General features: G+C 47.3%; 1 protein-coding gene across 1 annotated transcript in view; it reads right to left on the bottom strand.

The window, feature by feature from the left end:
* Positions 1–23,563, bottom strand: part of LOC140388057 (ATP-binding cassette sub-family D member 2-like) — a 158,183-nt gene that overhangs the window by 16,801 nt on the left and 117,819 nt on the right. The window contains exons 7-8 of the mRNA XM_072471654.1: positions 20,018–20,163; positions 11,963–12,047 (exon numbers count right to left, since the gene is read on the bottom strand). Of these exons, the coding sequence (XP_072327755.1) occupies positions 11,963–12,047; positions 20,018–20,163 (231 nt within the window). The remainder of the gene's footprint in view (positions 1–11,962; positions 12,048–20,017; positions 20,164–23,563) is intronic.

Below are 23,563 nucleotides of genomic sequence, written 5' to 3'. Positions count from 1 at the left end.
ACCTCCGTTCCTTCCCCCCCAACTTTCCATCCCGGCTAGACTCATCGGATGGAATAGTCTACTTGTCTGGAGTGCAGCACCAACAACACTCAAGGAGCTCAACACCATCCAGGACAAAGCAGCCTGCTTGATTGCTACTCCATCAACCCCCTTCAAATTCACTCCCTCCTCGATCGATGCAATGGCAAGTGCAAGGTGCACTTATGCATCTGCAAGGTGCACTTATGCAACTCACCAAGGATCTTTCGACCGCATGTTCCAAACCTGTGACTTGATCACCTAGAAGGACAAGGACAGCAGATACATTGGAAAACCACCACCTGGAAGTTTCCCTCCTAGCCACTCACCATCCTGACTTGGAAATATATGACCATTCTTTCACTGTCATTGGGTCAAAATCCTGGAACTCCCTCCCCAACAGAATTGTGGGTGTGCCTATACCACATGGAGGGCAGCGGTTCAATAAGGAAGCTCACCACAACCTTCTCAAGAGTAATTAGGAATGGGCAATAAATGCTAGTCTAGCCAGCACTGCCCACATCCCATGAAAGAATTTTTAAAAGTCAACCATATTGATGGAGGTCCAGAGTCACATTTAGGCCAGACAAGAGTAAGGATGGCAGACTTTCTTCTCTAAAGAACTTCAGTGATCCAGATGGGGTTTTACAATAATTGATAATAGTTCTGTGGTCATTAATGGGACTAGATTTATATTCCAGACTTCTTAATTGAATTTAAATTTCACCAGCTACCTTTGGGTGATTTGAACCCATGTCACCAGAGCTTTAGCTTGGGCCATTACTAATCCAGCGACATTACCACTGCACCATAATCTCCCCTTATTTTCTGACATTTTTATGTTGATCAACCACTTTCCCGGTGTCATGAAACCTCTTTTTCTTCCATGCCTTTTTCAAAATAATGTTCTGTTTCCTATTCTTCATGCGCTTCTATAAGATGTTCAACCCACAAGTTGCTGCTTCAGATAAGGTAGCTGATCGCATTATCTGTGCCTACCGCATGGCTGAAGAAATGGTGTGGTTTTCTCATATGTTTACCTGCTTTGCATCACCTGGTTACAACTGATTCATCCTCAGTGGGGCTTCTAAGGAGAGCATCATGACCTTATCAATGGTTTGTATCTGAAGACTGACCCTTAAGTCACTCTTGATTCTGTTCATAAGAAAGATGACCTCTCCACTTTGGCTACAGTCAGTGGTATTACTTGCATTGCCTCCAGTAAATGGAAAAAGTTAGAAAATTCTTCTTGCCTTTCTTTGAAGAGTCTACTCCGCAAGGTACGTCATGGCATTGCACTATTGTCTTTTTGAACTATCTTCTTTAACCATAGCTCCATCAACCTTGCATCCATTGCAAGGATAACTTTGAAGAGGTCTAGCAGCATTTTCACATTTCCATGGTCTTACAGCTCCCGAGACCAGATCTTTGATTAGGTTTTGTCATAGCTACAAGGACGGTGTTGGCTAGCATTGAGCTAAATTACTCTTGTAAGCAGTGGACCAATGGCCCAATATGGTTTTTGCTAAATTGGGAAAAGCCAACTTCACCTTCTGCAACCTCTTTCAATTCAGTGCCTCTGTAGGTCCCTTAATGGCACTCTTCTCCGATGGATTGTAGCTTATGATCATCACATTCCTGTGTCATGTCATGCACGACATCTTGGGCCATTATAATACTGCTAGCCACCTCAAATACACTTACACAGTCTCTCTGGAAGAACAGAGAGAGGAGGTCACTCCTCCAAAATGCTGTGGAGGCCAGGAGGGATGTCATGCTCCCCCAAGGGTCCAGGAAGGTCAGCCAGAGGGCAGCCAGTGCTGCCTGGGACGAGGTAGCAGAGGCTGAGAGTGCTGGGTGTGTGAATTTGAAGAGGTCTAGCAGCATTTTCACATTTTCATGGTCTTACAGCTCCTGAGACCAGATTTTTGATTAGGTTTTGTCATAGCTACAAGGACGGTGTTGGCTGGCATTGAGCTAAATTACTCTTGTAAGCAGTGGACCAATGGCTCAATATGGTTGCTGCTATATTGGGAAAAGCCAACTTCACCTTCTGCAACCTCTTTCAATTCAATGCCTCTGTAGGTCCCTTAATGGCACTCTTCTCCGATGGATTGTAGGGATGTCATGCTCCCCCAAGGGTCCAGGAAGGTCAGCCATAGGGCAGCCAGTGCTGCCTGGGACGAGGTGGCAGCGGCTGGGAGTGCTGGGTGTGTGACCAGGAGGACTGGCGTCCAGTGCCAGAAAAAGGTCAATGACTTTTGTTGTTACACAAGGTGTTTGTTTTTAAAAAAAATATTGTTGTTCTCCTCCTTTCTCACATTTTCTCCCAAATTTACACCCACCAACAACAATAATCAGTAACAAATATGTCAATCCCCATGTCAATAACAACGATCCCATTCTCCCACCAAACCCCAAACATTAGCCCGCATGTTCACATAAACAAATGACAAAAAGGAATTAGGAATCACCCATAGTCACCATCAACACACACAGCACCCCTCCCCCAACGCTCCCACCCACACGCCCCAACTAATGTTCGATGTTATCCAGTTCTTGGAAGTGCATAATGAATAATGCCCATGAATTGTAGGACACCTCTGTCCTTCCCCTCAGTTCAAACGTAACCTTCTCAAGAGTCAAGAATTCCAACAGGTTCCCCCCGCCACGCCAGGGCACAGGGTGGAGAGGCTGCTCTCCAACATATCAGGATCCGCTTTCGGGCGATCAACGAGGCGAAGGCTACAACATCTGCCTCTGTATCCGTTTCCAACACTGGCTGGTCCGACACCCCCAATATGGCCTCCCGGGGGCCTGGATCCAGTTTCACGTGCACCACTTTAGAAATACCCTAAAAACCTCCTTCCAGTAATCCTCTAGTTTTGGACAGGACCAAAACATATGAACGTGATTAGCGGGGCCCCCCGCTACTCCTTCAAAGAATTGGCTCATCCTCACCCCCGTGAGATGTGCTCTCTATACCACCTTCAGTTGTATCAGCCCCAACCTCGCCCTCAAGGTGGAGGCATTCACTCTCTGGAGCACCTCACACCAGAACCCCTCTTCCATATCCTCTCCCAACTCTTCCTCCCACTTTGCTTTGATCAGCACATTCCTGTGGTGCTTTCTGCTCTTCCAAAATAGCTCTGTAAACCGCTGACACTATCCCCTTCTCTAGTCCCCCTGTCGTCAGCACCTCCTCCAGCAATGTGGAGGCCGGCTCCACCGGGAAGCTCTGTATCTCCTTTCTGGCAAAATCTCAAACCTGCATGTATCTAAACATTTCCCCCTGCTCCAGCCCATACTTCGCTTCCAGCTCCTTCAGTCCTGCAAACCGACCACCAAGAAACAAATCTTTTATAATTCTTAATCCCCTTCTCCCATTTCCGAAAATTTCCATCCCACCTCCCTGGCTCAAATCTGTGGTTCCCCCTGATCGGCATTTCCCTTGATCCTGCCCCCAACCCAAAGTGTTGGCGAAACTGCCTCTAAATTCTCAATGAAGCTATTATTAACCGGACTCCCTGAGTACTTCCCCGGGGCTATCGGGAGCGGCGCTGTTGCCAGTGCTTTCAATCCCGGACCCCTGCACAAACTTTCCTCCATTCTGACCACTGGGAATCAACCCCTCTGACCCAGCTCCGCACCTTCTCCACATTCGCCGCCCAGTAGTAATACATCAGGTTTGGAAGACCCAAACCCCCTGCCTGCCTTCCCCTCTGTCGCAGCCACCTTTTCTCCCCATATGATGAAGTAATCGTTCCCTCAATCTCTCTGAAAAAAGCCTTTGGCAGAAAAATCGGCAGGCATTGAAAAATAAACAGAAATCGCAGCAGCACATTCATTTTAACCGCCTGTACCCAACCCGCCAGTGACAGAGGGAGTCCCACCTTGCCAGATCAGCTTTCACTCTCCCCACCAAACTAGAAATGTTGTACCTGCGGAGCCCCCCCACTCCCTGGCAACCTGCACCCCTAGGTACCTAAAGTGAGTCCCTGCCCTACAGAATGGCAACCCCGCCACCCCTCCCCCACTCCCGGCCAAGACGCCACAAAATACTCACTCGTCTCACACCGGGAGGTATTCTCACCCTCCCCCATCAGCTCCGCCAACTTCTTAGCGAAGTACTCTGTTGGCCTTGGACCCTCTGCCCCATCGGGCAAGCCCACAACTCTCAGATTGTGCCACCTCGAGCGGTTCTCCAAGTCCTCGAGCTTTGCTCAGAGTCCTCTGTTGACCTCCACCACCCTCCGCAGCTCCTCCCCCATCGAGGTGAACTGGTCGCTGTGCTGCGACACGGCCTCCTCACTACCTTCATCTTCTCGCCCTGCTCTCTCACCTCGGCCGATTTATTTGCCACAGCTACCCTCACCGGGGCGATTGCCTCCTCCACCAATGACTTTAATGTGACCGCCGTCTCCTTCCTCAAAGCCTCCATGTGCCTCGCAAACTGCTTTTCCAGCTCCACCGCCATCAACTCGGTCATCTTCTCCACCGTAAGTAGTGCGGCCCTACCATGCGGTCCGGCATCCGCCATCTTGTCAGCACTTTTGCTTGGCCTCTCATGCAACGGCGAGCCCACGTTTCCTCCCTTCTTCGACGCTGCTCTTCGCATCCTTTAATGGCTTATTATTTTCTCTTTTTTTTTCCACCCTTCTTTCCTTCTGCAATCTTTTTTTGCCTTATTTTTTCTCTCAAAAAAAAGTGCGAAAAAAAAACTTTCACCAAATCTCTTTAAAACTTCTTTCTCTTTTTTGTATTCCTCCAGAATTTCTCTGGGACCGGGCTGCAATCTTCTCAAGACATTCTAGGCAGGAGCCATCCGATGTGGGACATCTCACCTACATCGAGCCCTGGCTTCGGCCTGCCGCCTCTGCCTCAGTTTAGCTCCGCCCCCGCTACTCTGCGCGCGTTGGGCCCGACGCCTCAGCACCAGCCGCCCGACACCGGCGCGGGGTTCCTCGCCGGTTTTCAAACCGGCCCCGCTTGCTACCCGGGACAGCCCCAAAGCCAATAATGGGGGGGGGGGGGGGGGGGGGAGCGAAGAATCGGGGAAACCCCCAAAAGCGCCGCAAATAGTGGCCACCGGCGGGAGCTCTTCTCGATGCGGCCGGCCCGCTCGCAAACGCCACCGGAAGTCCCCCGGTTGTTTCATAAGGTTAAATCTCACAGGATCCAGAGTGAAGTAGCCACTTCTGTCCCCAGTTCGTCCTCCCATTTTTGTCTGGCTTTGTCTTTTGGTAGTCTTTCCCTGTCCAGTAACTGTCCATTGATGTTCCCAAAGTTTACCCCTTCTTTACTGTCTGTGTTTATCAGTTCCTCTAATAGTGTGAATCTCGGGGCCCTGGGGTATCCTGCCGTTTCCTTCCAGAGAAAGTTTTTGATTTGGAGGTGCCTGGGTTCCTGTCCTATCGGTAGTTCCAAGTCTCCTGTCAATTCGCCCAGAGTCGCTAGTCTATCCCCTATGCAAGGACTTTTTCTTTTTTTTTTATAAACATTTTATTGAGGTATTTTTGGTACAGAAACAACAAAATAGACAATATACATGAAACCATAAACATAGTGCAAAAACAGTTTATCTTTCGTGTAGGTCCCATCCTTATTACCACCCTACTCTAACCTAAACTAATCCCCCCCCCCCCCCCCCCCCCCCACCCCCGTCTGCTGACGATTAAATTTTCCGCAAGTAAGTCGACGAACGTTTGCCACCTCCGGGAGAACCCGAACAGTGAACCCCTCAAGGCGAACTTAAGTTTCTCCAAACAGAGAAAGCTAGCCATCTCCGATAGCCAGGTCTCCGACTTCAGGGGCTTTGGGTCCCTCCATGCCAATAGTATCCGTCTCTGGGCTACCAGGGAAGCAAAGGCCAGAACATCTGTCTCTTTCTCCTCCTGGATTCCCGGATCTTCCAACACCCTGAAAATCGCCACCTCTGGACCCAGCGCCACCCTTGTTTTTAAAACCTTGGTCATGAAGTCCGCAAACCCCTGCCAAAATCCCCAAAGCTTTGGACATGTCCAAAACATGGACATGGTTCGCTGGTCCTCCCGCGCATTTTGTGCATCTGTCTTCCACCCCAAAGAATCTGCTCACCGGGCCACTGTCATGTGAGCCCGGTGCAGAACCTTAAATTGTATCAGGCTGAGCCTGGCACATGTTGCAGGTGCGTTGACTCTACTCAACGCGTCTGCCCATCGACCATTCTCAATCTCACCTCCCAGCTCCTCCTCCCACTTATGCTTCAGCTCCTCGGTCTGCGTCTCCTCCGACGCCAAAGCTCCTTACAGATGTCCGAAATGCTCCCCTCCCCTACCAACCCTCTGGAAATTACCCTGTTCTGAATCTCCCTCAGCGGTAGGAGCGGGAAGGTTGCCACCCGTTTACGAAAGAGGTCCCGCACCTGCAAGTATCTGAATTAGTTTCCCCTTGCCAGCCCAAACTTTTCCTCCAGCGCCCTCATACTCGGAAATCTCCCCCCTATGAACACATCCCCCATCCTCTCAATCCCCGCTCTCCGCCATACCTGGAACCCCCCATCCATACTCCCGGGGCAAACCAGTGGTTATCACAAATTGTGGCCCAGACCGATGCTCCCACATGCCGCTTCTGCTGGCCCCAAACTCTAAGGGCCGCCACCACCACGGGGCTGGTGGAGTACCATGCCGGCGGATGCGGCAGAGGCGCAGTTACCAACGCCCCCAGACTGGTGCCCTTACAAAAAGCTGCCTCCATACGCACCCACGCCTCCCCCTCCCCCACCACCCACTTCCTGATCATGGCTATGTTAGCCGCCCAGTAATAATTGCTAAAATTTGGCAGCGCCAGCCCGCCCTCTCCCCGGCTCCGCTCGAGCATTACCTTCCTTACCCGCGGGGTCTTGCCCGTCCAGACAAAGCCAGTGATCACCCTATGGACCCGCTTAAAAAAGGACCGCGGAATAAAAATGGGGCGACATTGAAATACAAATAGGAACCTCGGGCGGACCGTCATTTTCACCGTTTGTACCCTCCCGGCCAGCGACAACGGGAGCACGTCCCATCTCTGGAAATCATCCTTCATTTGGTCCACTGGCCGGGCCAGATTCAATTTACGCAGCTGGTCCCATTCCCGCGCCACTTGGATGCCCAGTTACCTAAAACTATCCCCTAATGACCTAAACGGCAGCTCCCCCAGTCGCCCCTCCTGTCCCCTAGCCTGAACCACAAACATCTCACTCTTATCCATGTTTCGCCTATACCCCGAAAACCGGCCGAATGCCCCTAAAATCTTCATGATCTCCTCCATCCCCTCTACTAGGTTCGAAACGTACAGAAGCAGATCATCCACATAGAGCGAAACCCTGTGCTCCACCACCAACCCCCCCCCCCAACCCCCCCGTACCAGTCCCCTCCAGCCCCTTGAAGCTCTCAGAACGATTGGCAACGGCTCTATAGCCAGCGCAAACAACAGTGGGGTGAGGGACCATCCCAGTCTCGTCCCCCGGTGGAGTCTAAAGTAGTCCGAAGTTGTCCTGTTCGTCCGCACACTTGCCACAGGAGCCTGATACAGTAACCTGACCCAGTCAATAAAGCCCCGCCCAAATCCGAACTGTCCCAGTACCTCCCTCAGATAGGCCCATCCTACACGATCAAAAGCCTTTTCTGCATCCATTGCGATCACTACCTCAACCTCCCTACCTTCTGGGGGCATCAGAATCACATTTAACAGCCTTCTTATATTGGCCATGAACTGCCTACCCTTAACAAACCCCGTCAGGTCCTCCCCAATAACGTCCGGAACAGAGTCCTCAATCCTGGAAGACAAGATTTTGGCCAGCAACTTGGCATCCACATTCAGCAGGGAGATCGGCCTGTAGGACCCACACAGCTCCGGTTTCTTGTCCCACTTGAGAATCAGCGAAATCATTGCCTGTCAGCACCCCTCTTTCCCTTGCCTCATTGAACATCCTCAACAACACTGGCCCCAGTATCCCCGAGAACCTTTTACAGAACTGCACTGGGTACCCGTCCGGACCCAGGGTCTTACCCGCCTGCATGGCCTTCAAGCCCTCCACTATCTCTTCCAGCCCAATTGGTGCCCCCAGCCCTTCTACCCGCTCTCCGTCCACCGTTGGGAAATTCAGCCCCTCCAAGATGCGCCTCATCCCCTCCAGCTCCGTAGGGGGTTCCGACCTGTACAGCCCGGATCGAGATTAGCTCCCCCCTTACCACCGCCTTCAGTGCTTCTCAAACCACCGCTGTCAAAGTTTCCCCCATGTCATTGACCTGCAGGTAGCTCTGAATACATTTCCTCAGCTGCTCGCACACCCCTTCATCCACCAAAAGTCCCACATCTAACCTCCAGTGCGGGCGCTGATTATTGTCTTTACTAACCTGCAGGTCAACCCAGTGCGGTGCATGGTCAGAGATTGTGATCGCCGAATACCCAGTGTCCATTAACCCAGCCAGAAAGACCCTGCTCAAAATAAAGAAATCAATCCGGGAGTACATTTTATGCACGTGAGTAGAAGGAGAACTCCTTCGCCCTCGGCTGCCCAAACCTCCATGGACCCACCCCCCACCAGCTCCATGAACCCTCTTAGTTCCTTTGCCATTGCTGGCACCCTGCCCGTTTTCGAGCTTGACAGGTCTAAGCCAGGGTCCATAACTGTATTGAAGTCCCCTCCCATGACCAACCCATGTGAGACCAGGTCCGGTATCTTCCCCAGCATCCACTTTATAAACTCCACATCATCCCAATTTGGCGCATATACATTCACTAATACCACCTGCACCCCCTCCAGTTTCCTATTGACCATAATATACCGACCTCCCACGTCCGCGACTATTCTACCCACCTCAAACACCACCCGCTTATTGATCAGGCTCGCGACGTCTCTAGTCTTTGAATCTTGTCCCGAGTGAAAAACCTGGCTGACCCAGCCTTTCCTCAGTCTAACCTGGTCCATACCTTGGGTGCATCTCCTGCAACATCACCACGTCCGCCTTCAATCCCTTAAGTTGCGCGAACACACGTGACCTTTTGACCGGCCCATTTAACCCTCGAGCATTCCAGGTGATCAGCCTAGTTTGGGGGGCTCATTGCCCACCCCCCCCTCCGCCGATCAGTCATCCCCTTTTTGCGACCCGCCACCAGCCCGTCCCCAGGCAGCCCCCGCCACCGACCTCCTCTCTGTCCCTCAGCCCAAGTCCCTCCCTCGCCAGCAGAACATTCACCCCCCCCCAGCAACAACACCCTGTAACCCAATCACTTTCCAAAACCAAACATATGCAGACCCCCCACTGTGCTTACGAGAACTAGCTCACCCAGTTAGCTTGGTGGCCCCCATCCCCAGATAGTCTCCCACCTATTGTTCCCTCCCCACCACTCATGCAAACAAACTCCAACATCAAACAATCCCCACACAATTGCCCAACAGAAAAACACCAAGATCAAAACTAGCACACCACCATCCCCCAACAGTGCAAATGAAAACCCAAACTCACCCAGCTCTACTGCTGGTTCCAAGCAAAACGAGAAACTTTTTACAAAAAAGGAGAAACAAAACAGAGCAAACAGAAACACGAACGTTGCAGCGAAGTTCAAAAGTTCTCAGTCCTTCATCAGCCCATTCTGTCTTGCAAAGTCCAACGCGTCCTCAGGCGACTCAAAATAAAAGTGCTGATCCTCATGCGTGACCCAGAGACGACTGTGTATAACAGTCCAAACTTCACCTATTTCTTGAAAAGGATTGCCCTGATCTGATTGAAGCCTGCTCTCCTCCTGGCCACCTCCATGCTCAGGTCTTGGTAAACCCACAGGATGCTATTGTCCCACTTGCAGCTCCGTGTCTGCTTGGCCCACTGCAGAATACGCTCCTTATCCGAGAACCTGTGGAATCTCACCACCATAGTCCTCGGGGAATCTCCCATTCACGGCTTCTTCGCAGGTGCTCGGTGAGCCCTATCCACCTCCAAGGGCTGGGAGAATGCCCCATCCCTCAGCAGCTTCTCAAACATGCCTGCAACGTATGCCCCAGCGTGCGTTTCTTCGGACCCCTCTGGGGGCCTGACAATTCTTAGGTTCTGCCGGCGGGACCTATTCTCTAGGTCCTCCACCTTCTTCAGAAGCTTCTTTTGCTGGTTTCTCAGCATCCCCACCTCCAGCTCCACCGCGGTCTGATGCTCCTCCTGCTCAGCCAGCGCCTTCTCCACCTTCTGGATCGCCCGATCCTGGGTGTCCAACCTGAGCTCCAGCTGCTCAATCGACGCTTTTATCGGGTCCAAGCAGTCCAGTTTCTGCGTAGCAAAGCCCTCCTGGATGACTTGCATCAGCTGCTCCATAGACTGCTGGGTCAACAAGTCAGAGGTTCGCCCCTCCGCCATGCTATCCCTGTTGCAGCTACAGCCCAAGTCTTCTCGGTCTTCTTATTTCTGCTGTTACAAACACTTCTAGTCCTTTTCTCCATGCACCAAAGTGGGAATTCAGTAGAGAATTGCCACTGACATCCGTTCTACAATTCAAGTCCGTTAAAAGATTGGGGGAAAAGGTCTAAAAGTCCAACCAGAGTGGGAGCCACCAAATGTGCGACTTACTCCTTCATAGCCGCCACCGGAACCCCCATGTAAGGACTTTTAAGAATTTTTCAAAAAAAATTCAAAGTACTACAGTCCCTATAATTATGAGCCTTACAGTTAAAAAAAAATGGATCAGTCTTTTATGGCGAACCTTTCTCAATATCAGGCAAAAGGAGCAGTTTTCTACTCTAGATAACTTTCTTTTTGGAAGATGTTTTGCATATAGTATTTGGAACATTTTGTATTTCTAAATTTAGAAATATTCTACTGACTTATTCTAATGTCAAGAGAACATTGACACACTTGGAAATAGATTTCAGTAATTACGTATTTTCACAAGGGCATACATGTTATTGTCTCATCTCTGGAAACATTTGTTGAGCTTGATGGTGAACCTGATCTCAAGCTTCTGCCAATATCACTCTTGGGCAAAGCTCTGAGCAGAGGATGAGAGTCGCTGACAGCAACAGTCTGTCCCATTTAATGGGTGGCATGGCAGCACAGTGGTTAGCTCTGTTGGTTCACACGCCAAGGACACGGGCTTGATTCCTGGCTTAGGTCACTGTTTGTGCGGAGTCTGCACGTTCTCTCTGTGTCTGCGTGGGTTTCCTCTGGGTGCTCCGGTTTCCTCCCACAAGTCCAGATGTCATGCTTGTTCGGTTAATTTGACATTTTGAATTCTCCCTCCCTCCGGAATAGGCGCCGGAGTGTGGTGACTACGGGAGTTTCACAGTAACTTCATCGCAGTGTTAATGTAATCCTACTTGTGTCAATAATAAAGATTATTATTATTACCGAAAGGGTGATCTGGAACTGAGCGTGTGTAGTTATTATAGAAAATGCTGTAATACTCTTATGGCTCAACACAATGATGGAGCAATTTTCTGCTGCCAGTAAAACACTGAAAAAAGCAGTTCATATTAATGATCATTTAAAAACATTGAATCCTACAGTGCAGGAGGCCATTTGCACAAATCCTCTCAAAAAGCACCCTACCCCTAGGATAACGCCCCCACGCCAATCTATCCCTGTAACCCCACCGAACCTTATGGACACAAAGGGACAATTTAACATGGCCAATCCACCTAACCCGCACATCTTTGGACTGTGGGAGGAAAATGGAGCACCCGGAGGAAATCCATACAAACACGGAGAGAAGGTGCAAACTCCAGACAGTCACCCGAAGCCGGAATTGAACCCGGGTCCCTGACGCTGTGAGTCAGCAGGACTACGCCACTGTATCACCCTTACATGGCATATTTAACTAGCCTGGTATAACATATGGCAAAGGATTACAGCAAGTAGAGTTCATTTTACATGCCATGTAAATAAACATCTCTGCTCTTTTTGACCAGCTTCCAACGTTTCCCTTACACAACACTCACTTGTGATAAAACATCCGTGCCATGCCCATCCTTTGTTTCTCACCCCCAGACAAGACATCCTTCCAGTCAGTAACTGCATCCCATCCTATAGCAATGGGAAATAAAACACTGTCAAATAAGGAAAGAACATGTACTGTTGGAAAAGAATCAAAATTCAGTCAAATATTAACAATACATTTAGTAAAATTAAGCATAATTTCCATTTTTCTTTTTAAAAAAAAATCTTTATTCAATTTTACATCTGTACACTATACAATAGTTGAGGAAGATGGTTCATATGTACAATTTACATGTTCCCCCTTCATCGACTTTCCCCCTTGCCCCCCCCTTTTTTTTTGTTGTTTGGGCTCCATCATGGGCCCTTTCTTCCCTCGTAGATGCTGTAGGCTCTTCTTTTATGTATTTTTTACTGCTACCCCTATGGCTTTGTTGGGGAGGGGCCCTCTGGCCTCCTCCTTGATCTTTTCCCATGTCCCTGCTGATGTCTCCCTGGGTCCTGTCTATGCTGCGCCCCCTCTCACCACTTTGTTCCTATCTGTTCTGTGTGGTCCTCTCTGCCCTCATTTACTCCCTTCCTATCCCATATTGGCCTCAAACAGGTCTTGAAACCGGCTGATGAATAGCCCCCACGCTTTGTGGAAGGCCTCATCCGACCCTCGGATGGTGTATTTGATCTTCTCCAGACGGAGAAACTCCGACAGGTCTGCCAGCCAGTCCACAGCGGTGGGTGGTGCTGCTGATCGCCAGCCGAGCAAGATTCTCTGGCATGCGATTAAGGAAGCAAATGCAAGGGTATCAGCCCTCTTCCCCATATGTAGTTCTGGCTTGTCTGAAACCTCGAAGACCGTAACTCTTGGGCACGGCTTCACCCTCACAATCTTGGACATCGCCTCGAAGAAGGCTGTCCAGAACCCGAAAAGTCTGGGGTAGGCCCAGAACATGTGGGCGTGGTTGGCTGGACTCCCTGGCACCGTTGACACTTGTCCTCCACCTCCTGGAAGAACCTGTTCATTCGGGTTCTGGTTAGGTGCACTCTGTGCACCACTTTGAACTGCATGAGACTTAATCTTGCGCAGGAGGTGGAGGACTTGGCCCTGCTCAGAGCTTCACTGCAGAGTCTCCCCATCCTGCTTTTTGAGTAGAATTTTCAGCTTTTATTGCTGGCATTTAACTTGTTTGGAATTTCCTCCTGCCCTTCACATACTCAAACCCAGTTCAAAATTGCCATCAAAGGAAAATTCACCAGGTTAAAAATACTCAAATGTTAAAAATTATTGATGAAAAATAAACAAATATTTCCAGGGAAATAGAAAAGACCCCGTAACCCTGACTTTACTAAGGAACAGTTTTTTTGTCTGCTGAGTTTAAAACTCTCCCTTTGCAGTAGAAGTGAAGCAGTGGGATTTGAACTATCATTTTTCACTGGGTGCACGATTGAAAATTGCTGTCAGGTCCGGATCATATAACTGGGTTTGAAAAGCATATGCCAAGAAGTATCCATCACTTTGAGTGCATGGTCCTGATGCTCAAGATAAAAATTCCCCGCAGGTTAGCTCCTACCAGTTTTCGGTAGGCCAATTTACCTGGGGAGGTTCTTCACTGTCCAGCCTGGTATCCTCCATTTTTTTTTTAACCTAATCCATTCACATCTATGTGCATGTGTTAGTGCATTGATCAGGTCATCCTTTCTGTGACATAATTGAGCTATCTAATCGAAGAAGAATAGGCATCACCTTTTTCATCGGCACAAATATTAGGTTCCCTGTTTCGGATGGAAAAGTGGCTATAGCAGGGGAATTTCCACTGGAGAAAACCTTCGATTAGGGTGAAAACACAAAGGTTTCCATCATTTATTCCCCCATCTCTTTAGTTCTAAAGAGGCTAAATTCTGGATAGGAAATCAATTGGAGGCATCCATCCAAATATTAATTCATCTTTCTCAGGTGTGCACTCATGTGTAGATTTCCAACATTTAATATCTTTACATGGACTTTCTTCACAGATGTATGCTATTTGCACATTGTTGCAGCTATGAAAGCTATACGTCAGTTGTATCCGTCTCAGTTCTCCATCATCGCTGTTCTCTCTATTACATGTGTCGTAGAGTTTTATGGAAATACTTTCATTTATTCTAATTCCCCATTTAAAATCCGCCTAGAATAAGTCCCTTTGCATCCCAGAAAATATCCTCATATTATGGGATGTTTTAAGTGCAGCTGATTCTGCATTGAATATCTGTGAGTGGATGAAAGAACCCTTCTTAACTTTTACTTTCCCTTTTCACCCATACACATCATTGCTCAAAGGAGAGAGCAGCTGGCGAACTAATTAAGGCACGATAATAAGCCATCAAGGGGAAAAGCCCAGGTTGGCTTGCCCTATTGGGAAGCAGATGGTCTCCACACAGGCCTCAGTCTCACCAACCATAACCCTGCCAAGCCGCCACCTGTACGGATTGCATTACCACCAGCTGAACAAAGCTCAGGAAATTGCTGGAGAATGAGCTGCAGGCATGATTACATATCCTGCCACTATATGTACATAACTCTATACATTGAAATGTTGCATCACATGTTAGCCCTGAATTAATGGAACTTGCAATTATATTGAGAAAATTCAGCTTTCCTTTGGATTTTGTGAGTAAGCAAAATAAATAACTGCAGTTTTGAACTCTACCCGAAATCTACATTTTTTATAAAAGTATTTTTATTAAGGCATTTATATAAACATTAAACACAAACCATCAGAGGAGTAAGAACAAACAGAAATCTCATACAAAATAAATAACTACCCGAACGCCCGGAACTCCCTGCCGTTCCCCTTCTCCTGACCTGCCTTTCCCATTTTAACTCCATTATCCCCCGATGAACGGCTTCCATCTCCGGGCAAACCCTTCAACTGACTTTTAAGGCAAACTTTATTTTCTCCAACTTTAGGAACTCTACCAGGTCGCTCACCTACACCCCTGGCTTCAGTGGCCCCTAATCCCTCCACTCCAGCAAAATCAGTTTTCGGGCTACCAGGGATGCAAAGGCCAAAACTTCAGCCTCTCTCGCCCCTTGGGCTCCCGGGTCTTTCCACTTCTGGACTCAGGGCCACCTTCACCTTCAGCACCTTGGACATTACGTCCGTAAACCCTTGCCAGTACCCCTTCAGCTTTGGATATGCCCAAAACACGTGGACATGGTTTGCGGGCCTCCCCAGTACACCACCCACACCTGTCCTGTACCCCCTCCCCCCTCAAAGAACCTACTCATTCTGGCTACTGTCATATGCACCCTGTGAACTACCTTAAAAATTGGATAAGCCTAGTGCATCTACATATTTTTACTTTGCCTGGGTTAACATCATTAATTACCATTTCTAAGAGCCCACAAAAGTAGATAATTAACTGACTTAGGGGTGAATTCTCCATTTGAGAGACTATGGGCGGGAGCCGCCGCACCCGTTTCCTGGCGCGGCACCCCCTCCCCCCCAGCAGTGGGATCCTCCCGCCAGAGGAGAATTGCACCAGTCGGGTACTGATTCGTCCATCCCACCGTTATCTGGAGGGGTCGACGGTCTGGGTGTCATATGTAAATGCCACTTAAACACACCCATCTCACTCTCGCCAGCCCAGTTGTCTCCAGGTCTCTCTCTCACACGCACGCATGCACACACGTCTGTAAGCCACAGGAAGAAGTTTGCACCCTACTCCTGCCACAACGCCCTCAAGGTCTTGATTCAAGGAGTGCAGCAACATAGGGATGTGCAGTTTCACAGAATAAATACAGCACAGAAGAGGCCCTTCGGCCCATCGAGTATGCACCGACGCATGAAAAGCATCTGACCTGCCTACCTAATCCCATTTGCCAGCCACTTGACCCATAGCCTTGAATGTTATGACATGCCAAGTGGTCATCCAGGTGCTTTTTAAAGGATGTGAGGCAACCTGCCTCTACCACCCTGCCAGGCAGTGCATTCCAGACCGTCACCACTCTCTGGGTAAAAAAACCTTTCCTCAAATCTCCCCTAAAACCTCTGCTCCTGATCTTGATCTTGAACTTGTGTCACCTTGTAACTGACCCTTCAACTATGAAAACACTGCTCCCTATCCACCCTGTCCATGCGCATCATAATCTTGTACACCTCGGTCAGGTCACCCCTCAATTTTCTCTGCTCAGCGAAAACAACCCAAGCCTATCTCTTCATAACTTAAATGTTCCATCCCAGGTAACATCCTGGTGAATCACCTCTGCATCCCCTCCAGTGCAATAACATCCTTTCTATAATGTTGCAACCAGATTGCACACAGTAATTCAGCTGTGGCCTCACCAAAGTGCTATACAATTCCAACATGACCTCCCTGCTTTTGTAATCTATGCATTGATTGATAAAGGCAAGTGTCCCATATACCTTTTTACCACCCTATTAACCTGCCCTTCTCCTTTCAGAGATCTGTGGACAAACATGCCACGGTCCCCTTGTTCCTTGGCTTGTTTATCCGTAGATCTGTACCAGGAAACACGTGAAATTCACCTCTCGTGCCGGGAGAGCAGAGCAGAATAGTAAAGGGGGTAAGCGCAGCCTAGATTTTGACAAGGTTCCTCAATGAGAACCATTGCACAGCCACTGTTGAATTCACTGGATAGGCGTGATTAGCACAGTGGGGGGCTCGGAGGCCTTTGTAGCCCGAGGTGATGAGGGCATGGTTGGACAGTGCCCTGGCACTTACCCCAGCAGCCACAAGGCACTTCTATGATGCCAGGGGGCAATGTCAGGTTGGCAGTGCCATAGGGAGGGGCATGAAGGGGGGGGCCTTTGGCAACTCCATAGCAGGGTGTCTCTCACTTGGGGGTGGGGGAGGGGAGGGGGGGTGGGGGGGGGGGGGGGGGGGGGGAGGTCTGATGACTGCGATGGGGAGGGGTCTTTGCTGGATGGGGGAGGTGGTCTTTGCCAGTGAAGAGGGGGTTGATATAGTATTGATTTATTCATAATTTTAGGTGCTAATTGAATGCAATCAGCTGAGTGGTAAAATTAAAAGTTTCTTGATTGTGAGAATCCAGTCATTGTTTCACATAATGAATTAGCCATTATATTCTAGTGTCTTGACTGTGGGAACGCAGACATTGTTTCAGTCAATGTTTCATATAATCAATCAGCCATTGTATTCCAGTATATTCAGCTCTAAAACTGTATCAGTTAATCAGTTACAGCAAGATCTCTGGGCCGAGCTGAAGCGTGAGAAACCCATCCAGTAATTTTCCTAAGACTGCGCACGCAGATGCAGAGCTAGTTTTGATAGGCACCAGTCAATCTTAAATAATGTTCAATGTGAGATGAATAAATCATCCTCTAAGTAACAGACATCGATTTGAACAAACTAGGAGGTCTTAGCTGAGAATTGGAAATCAATGAGAGTAAATGAGGGGTTAAACCAGAGATAAGAATTCCCTTAAAATTAGGATCTTGTGGTCAAGGTCTTGATCCTAAATTCCTGCATTTCTGAATTCTTGAATCATCTATCTGTTTGTGTTTGTTTAAAATGATTTCTATATGCTTTTATGCTTTATGCTTTTGCCATGAGTTCGACCCTTTTATGTATTGTTTGATATCTCATTTCTAAAGTTTTGATTCAGTTGTTAACCAAGTGTATTCAAGTGAATAATTAGCAATAAAATTGTATTTTGATACCGCTAATCAATCGGACTATCGACTCTCATTAGAAGGTAAAATAAGAGTCCCAACAGAGATCTCTAGGGTTTCTGTGAGATCAGGGCGCCCTCGCTCTCTGATGATCCAGCCTTGTTGGTGTCTTTGGTTCCTACAGCGCCATTCCCCCAGTTCCAAAACAATTTCAAAGTGTGGGTGGATTGCAATTTGGATCGCACCAATCCACCCCGCACCTAATTTCCCCCAGGACCACACTTGGATATTGTTTGAGAGAATTGCGCCAGATATCAGTGACTATTCTTCTAAAAGCTAAGTGACAAGGTATGTAAATCTACCCGTTGGAATTGAGTGACACAATTGTCAGGAATCTGGAGCAAAGCTCTTACAGGAATAACAACGATGTGGAGATGCCGGCGTTGGACTGGGGTGAGCACAGTAAGAAGTCTTACAACACCAGGTTAAAGTCCAACAGGTTTGTTTCAAACACTAGCTTTCGGAGCACTGCTCCTTCCTCAGGTGAATGAAGAGGTAGGTTCCAGAAATATATATATAGACAAATACAAAGATGCAAGACAATGCTTAGAATGCAAGCATTTGCAGTTAATTAAGTGTTTACAGATCCAGAGATAGGGGTAACCCCAGGTTAAAGAGGTGTGAATTGTCTCAAGCCAGGACAGTTGGTAGGATTTCGCAAGCCCAGGCCAGATGGTGGGGGGGTGAATGTAATGCGACATGAATCCAAGGTCCCGGTTGAGGCCGCACTCATGTGTGCGGAACTTGACTGTAAGTTTCTGCTCGGCGATTCTGCAATGTCGTGCGTCCTGAAGGCCGCCTTGGAGAACGCTTACCCGGAGATCAGAGGCTTAATGCCCTTGACTACTGAAGTGTTCCCCGACTGGAAGGGAACATTCCTGCCTGGTGATTGTCGTGCAATGTCCGTTCATTCGTTGTCGCAGCGTCTGCATGGTCTCGCCAATGTACCACGCTTCGGTACATCCTTTCCTGCAGCGTATGAGGTAGACAACGTTGGCCGAGTCGCACGAGTATGTACCGTGCACCTGGTGGGTGGTGTTCTCACGTATAATGGTGGTATCCATGTCGATGATCTGGCACGTCTTGCAGAGATTGCCATGGCAGGGTTGTGTAGTGTTGTGGTCACTGTTCTGAAGACTGGGTAGTTTGCTGCAAACAATGGTTTGTTTGAGGTTGCGCGGTTGTTTGAAGGCAAGTAGTGGGGGTGTGGGGATGACCTTGGCAAGATGTTCATCTTCATCGATGACGTGTGAAGGCTGTGAAGAAGATGTCATAGTTTCTCCGCTCCGGGAAAGTACTGGGCGACGAATAACAACAACTACGTAAATTTCAGCTGACAAACTTAATATGGTCATTAAAAAAATGTTTCCAAAATTTATAATTACTGATAACTGAAACAGAAAGAGCAATGACAGCTGATAAATATTTCAGTATTTCAAACCATTTTTGTATGATTATTCTGTCCATCAATGGTGTAAAAAAAAACTAAGGTAGATTTCAAAGTGCAATAAAATCTTTGTGTATCTGGCATGTCTGGGAAATGGGTGGTGCCGGTTGAACAAAATGCCAGCTAATGGGGAGTTACATTACTCCAGACACAGGGTAAGGTGCAGTATATATTTGCTCAGGCACAGTAATCAAAACTGACTCAATAATTTCATAATTTCAACGCAAAGCCCAAGAATAACTTCTGCAGATTTACACTCTTTTGTTATCACGTTTTGTTTTTACAGAATGCATTATCCGAACACTGAAAGTGATCGGCTTTTAAAACAAAAAAATCCAGCTGTTGAAAATTCCGATTACTAAAGAATACTAGTTGGTAGAGTGCTGGATAACAGAACGTTTACTGTTTTTATGATGTTTATCAGTGTTCTAAAAATACCTTGAGTGAATGCATGTCTAGACAAAAAGAATTCACATATAATCCTGTGCAATCAGCCTTTGTTATGCTTTGACAAAGAGCCATCCAAACTCAAAATGTTAGCTCCCTTCTCTCTCCACAGTTGCTGTCAGACCTGCTGAGATTGCCCAGTATTTCCTGTTTCAGTTTCAGATTCCAGCATCCATAGTAATTTGCTTTTAGCTTTCATATTTGCCTTGACTTCATCATGTAACATCAGACTCCCATGGTATTACTAATGATGAGTTGGAAAGTATACTGTTCTATAACTATTGGGATGACATTAATGTAAACCTATTTCTGACAATATTAAAGATTATTATTATTAGGGGCACTGACTTATGCTGCGACCATGAGATCAAATCCATCTATGAAATTCAAACGTGGAAGCAAGCTCTAAGAATTAAAGTATCTTACAGAAATGCTCTCTAGCAAAATAGTAGTCATTTGTAGAAACACACTCATACCTCCCTCTCTCTGTACTATGTGGTTCAGGTGAACAATGTCTAGAATATGCTCCAGATCCAGATCTGTGTACTCTTTCTCGCTCATGTCGTCCACAGAGTCTGGGTAGATAACTTGATCTCTTAGAGTTCCAACAGACATGTAAGGCCTGTGAATCAGATGAGAATAAATAGTTAACCAATTGATAAAGAATGCAATGCATGAATTACCTGCAATTAAAATAGGGTAAATGATTGGGGATTGTCTCATTATCCGGTGGTCATCTGGGACCAGTAGTTGAGCCTCCAGGGATTTCTTAGTGAGAATAACAATACACAGGTCAGTACACCTCACATACATAAAACTTGAGGCTTTTTACTGAAACACAAATTGTTTTTTTCAGTTCTTGAAATTTGAAAGATTAGCTCACCCTAACATAGCAGAAAGCTTTCAAAGTCCCATTCATCTGAATCTTTATATGCCGTTAGATTCCGTGCAACATCAAGGGCAGGCAGGGTTTTACAACCACTACGTGGGAGAAACGTGGTCATAAAATGCAGTGAACCATTTAAAAGTCCATTGACTTTCGCACAACCAGAAAACCCCACTGGCGGGAGGGGCCTTAAAACTCCACCCTGAGTTGTGAACCTTTAAAGCAGCTGCATTAACTTGCTTCTGTGCTGCAATATTCTATCCTCCTTTGTGCTTTAAAAGAATTCTCCAAGATAAGACAGCATAACATTTTTAACTGACGTAACCATATCTCTAACTTAAGGGAAAAAGTACAAATGCTGAAAGCGCAAAACTGTTGGTGCATTTGTTGGGAAACCAAGGACATTTTGTTTTTGAAATCATTAAACAGAAAAACAAGGAGTTTAAGGTGCCAGTGTGAGGCTTGCAAATTCCACGAGGTGTTCTATTTCACCTGTAACAACTTGACGTGGATATAGAGGTTACATTATGGTGATCCGAAGACGGAATTTCACCTCCACATTGGGAATACTGAAGATATAAATGAGATGCAGCAGGAGCACATATGGTAAAATGAATTGTTGACTTGTGCTTTATCAACTTGGGAAAATATAATGAACAAGTGAATTTTGTGTGACCCAAAACTGACAAGTCATTTGAGTCCATACAACTTTAAAAAATTATTTCATGGGATGTGGGAATCACTGGCAAGTCCAGTGCTTGTTGCCCATCCCAAATTGCCCTTCAACTGAGGGATTTGGGGAGGCCATTGCAGAGGGCAGTTAAGAATCAACCACATTGCTGTGTGGCCTGTCCAGGTAAGGATGATAGATTTCCTTCCCTAAAGACATTACAACAATTGACAACGGTTCCATGGTAACTATTACTGAGACTAGCTTTTAATTCCATATTTATTAACTGAATTAAAATTTCACCAACTGCCACAGTGGGAAATAAGCCCAGAACATCTGGGCTTCTGGACTACTGGTTCAGTTATGTTATCACTGCACTACCATCTTCACCACCCCCCAAATTTATAAATGAAAGAAAGAAGACAATAAAATGGAGAGAATATTTGCAAGTTGAATTATTTTGAGGATCTGGAGTTAGCCCGAAGAACAATAGAAAAAGAGTCGATTAGAAGGCTGTGATAATAAAAATAGTTATGCATCAGTTACTCTTTATGGAGGCACTGCAACCTCTCCGGACTCAATTCCCAGATGCATTGGGCAGAATTTTATTTACACTAGCCTGGAGTGAGATGGGAGTAAGAGATGGTCAGGAGCCATGAACTGCTTGGGAATCAGTGTGTGATTTAAGTGGGCTTTACAGTAGTTCTTCAGCTCAGCCGTGACATTTCCATCTTTAGTGACCACAGAAGAGTCTGAGACAAGTGGATAACAGAAACTAGTTTTCTTACGAAGTTATCGTATGTACAATACTCCCCAGATCCCAGTCAGGTCAGAGGTGTCGGTACCAAAACTGGCAGACCCCTTTAGTACAGGTTATTAGAGTCCAATGGGCTCCCCGCCCCTCAGTGGGGGAGTTCGTACTCCACGAGATTCACAGGGAGACTAATTACTTCTACTGGGTAAGTCTCTTACAGGTTTCAACATCCCTCCCCTGCAAGTCCAAAGACTCTTCCAACAATGGTGGAGTAAGAGGATGTCTGGGCATCTTCGCTCGTGGTTGCGTCTCTGGTGCCTGCTGGACCAGACCAGGCGGTGTATACCTAGACAGTGAACATCGTTCCTCCACCAAACGCCTCAGTGGAGGTACTGGTTAAAACTTCTGAATGGCGTGTTCCCAGTTGGAGACTTCTGACGCCTGGGTCTCTATGGTCGGAATCCTTATCATTGACCTCTTGTCTCTCCGTATCCTAACCCGTTTGGGGCAACGCTCTCGAGTCTCGAAGAGTCAGAGTAGGCTGGTCAGCAATTGGCTGCTCCCGAGGAGTCCTGTGCACTACCGGTCTCCTGTTTTAGATATGATCAATGTGTTTTTTCATGACATGACTTTGAGCTTGAACTTGGTTCGATACCAGCCTGTTCTGGTGAAGAATCGTTCCCGAGATCCACTGGGTGCCGTCTGAGAAGTTCCAAACATAGGCTGCATCTCAGGCTGCATCTCATGGTACAAACATTCTGATCTGCTTGTGTCCATCTGGGCTTAGCCCTTGTGGCATGCTTTCCCGCCAATATCTGGAAACCTAAGACTGAGACAGGTCCGTAGTCGCCGGCTCATCAACAATTCCACCGGTGCTACTCGGTCGTGGCACGTTGTGTGATTCGTTGTGTGAGGTAGGGAAGTCACCAGGCCTGGATGGGATGCATCCTCGATTGCTGAGAGAGGCAAGGAAGCATATTGTGGAACCGTTGACAGAAATTTTCCAGTCCTCTCTGAATACAGGATTAGGCCTGGAGGGCTGGAGGATTGAAATGTGGTGCTGTTGTTCAGAAAGGGGAAAAAGATAACCTAGAAAACTACAGACCAGTCAGCTTGACATCAATAGTGGGAAAACTGATTGATGCGATAATACAGGATAAGATAAATATACACTTAGAGAAAAATAACCGAATACTAGACAATCAACATGGCTTTGTCAAGCACAGTTCATGTCTGACAAATTTAATTGAGTTTTTGACCAAGTAACACAGGCGGTGGATGAGGGTAGTGCCATGGATTTTGTATAGTTGGACTTTCAGAAAGCATTTGTTACAGTGCCACATGGCAGGCTGGTTAGCAAATTAAAAACATATGGGATTGATGGGTCCTTGCCAGCATGGATTGGAAGTTGGCTAAGAGATAGGAAACAGGGTAAGTATAGATGGGCATTTCTCAGTCTGGAGATGAGTTGAAAATGGGCTCAGTGTTGGGACCCTTGCTTTTCTGATTTATATAAATAATTTAGAGGTGGGTGTTGAGGGCAAAATCTCTAAATTTGCAGATGATATAATAATAATAATCTTTATTGTCACAAGTAGGCTTACATTAACACTGCAATGAAGTTACTGTGAAAAGCCCCTAGTCGCCACATTCCGGCGCCTGTTCGGATATACTGAGGGAGAATTCAGAATGTCCGAATTACCTAATAGCAC

This window comes from Scyliorhinus torazame, chromosome 13, assembly GCF_047496885.1.
Source record: "Scyliorhinus torazame isolate Kashiwa2021f chromosome 13, sScyTor2.1, whole genome shotgun sequence".
NCBI classification, from domain to species: domain Eukaryota; kingdom Metazoa; phylum Chordata; class Chondrichthyes; order Carcharhiniformes; family Scyliorhinidae; genus Scyliorhinus; species Scyliorhinus torazame.
The sequence above is the reverse complement of the archived record's forward strand: the minus strand, read 5'-3'. Positions and strand labels throughout refer to the sequence as shown.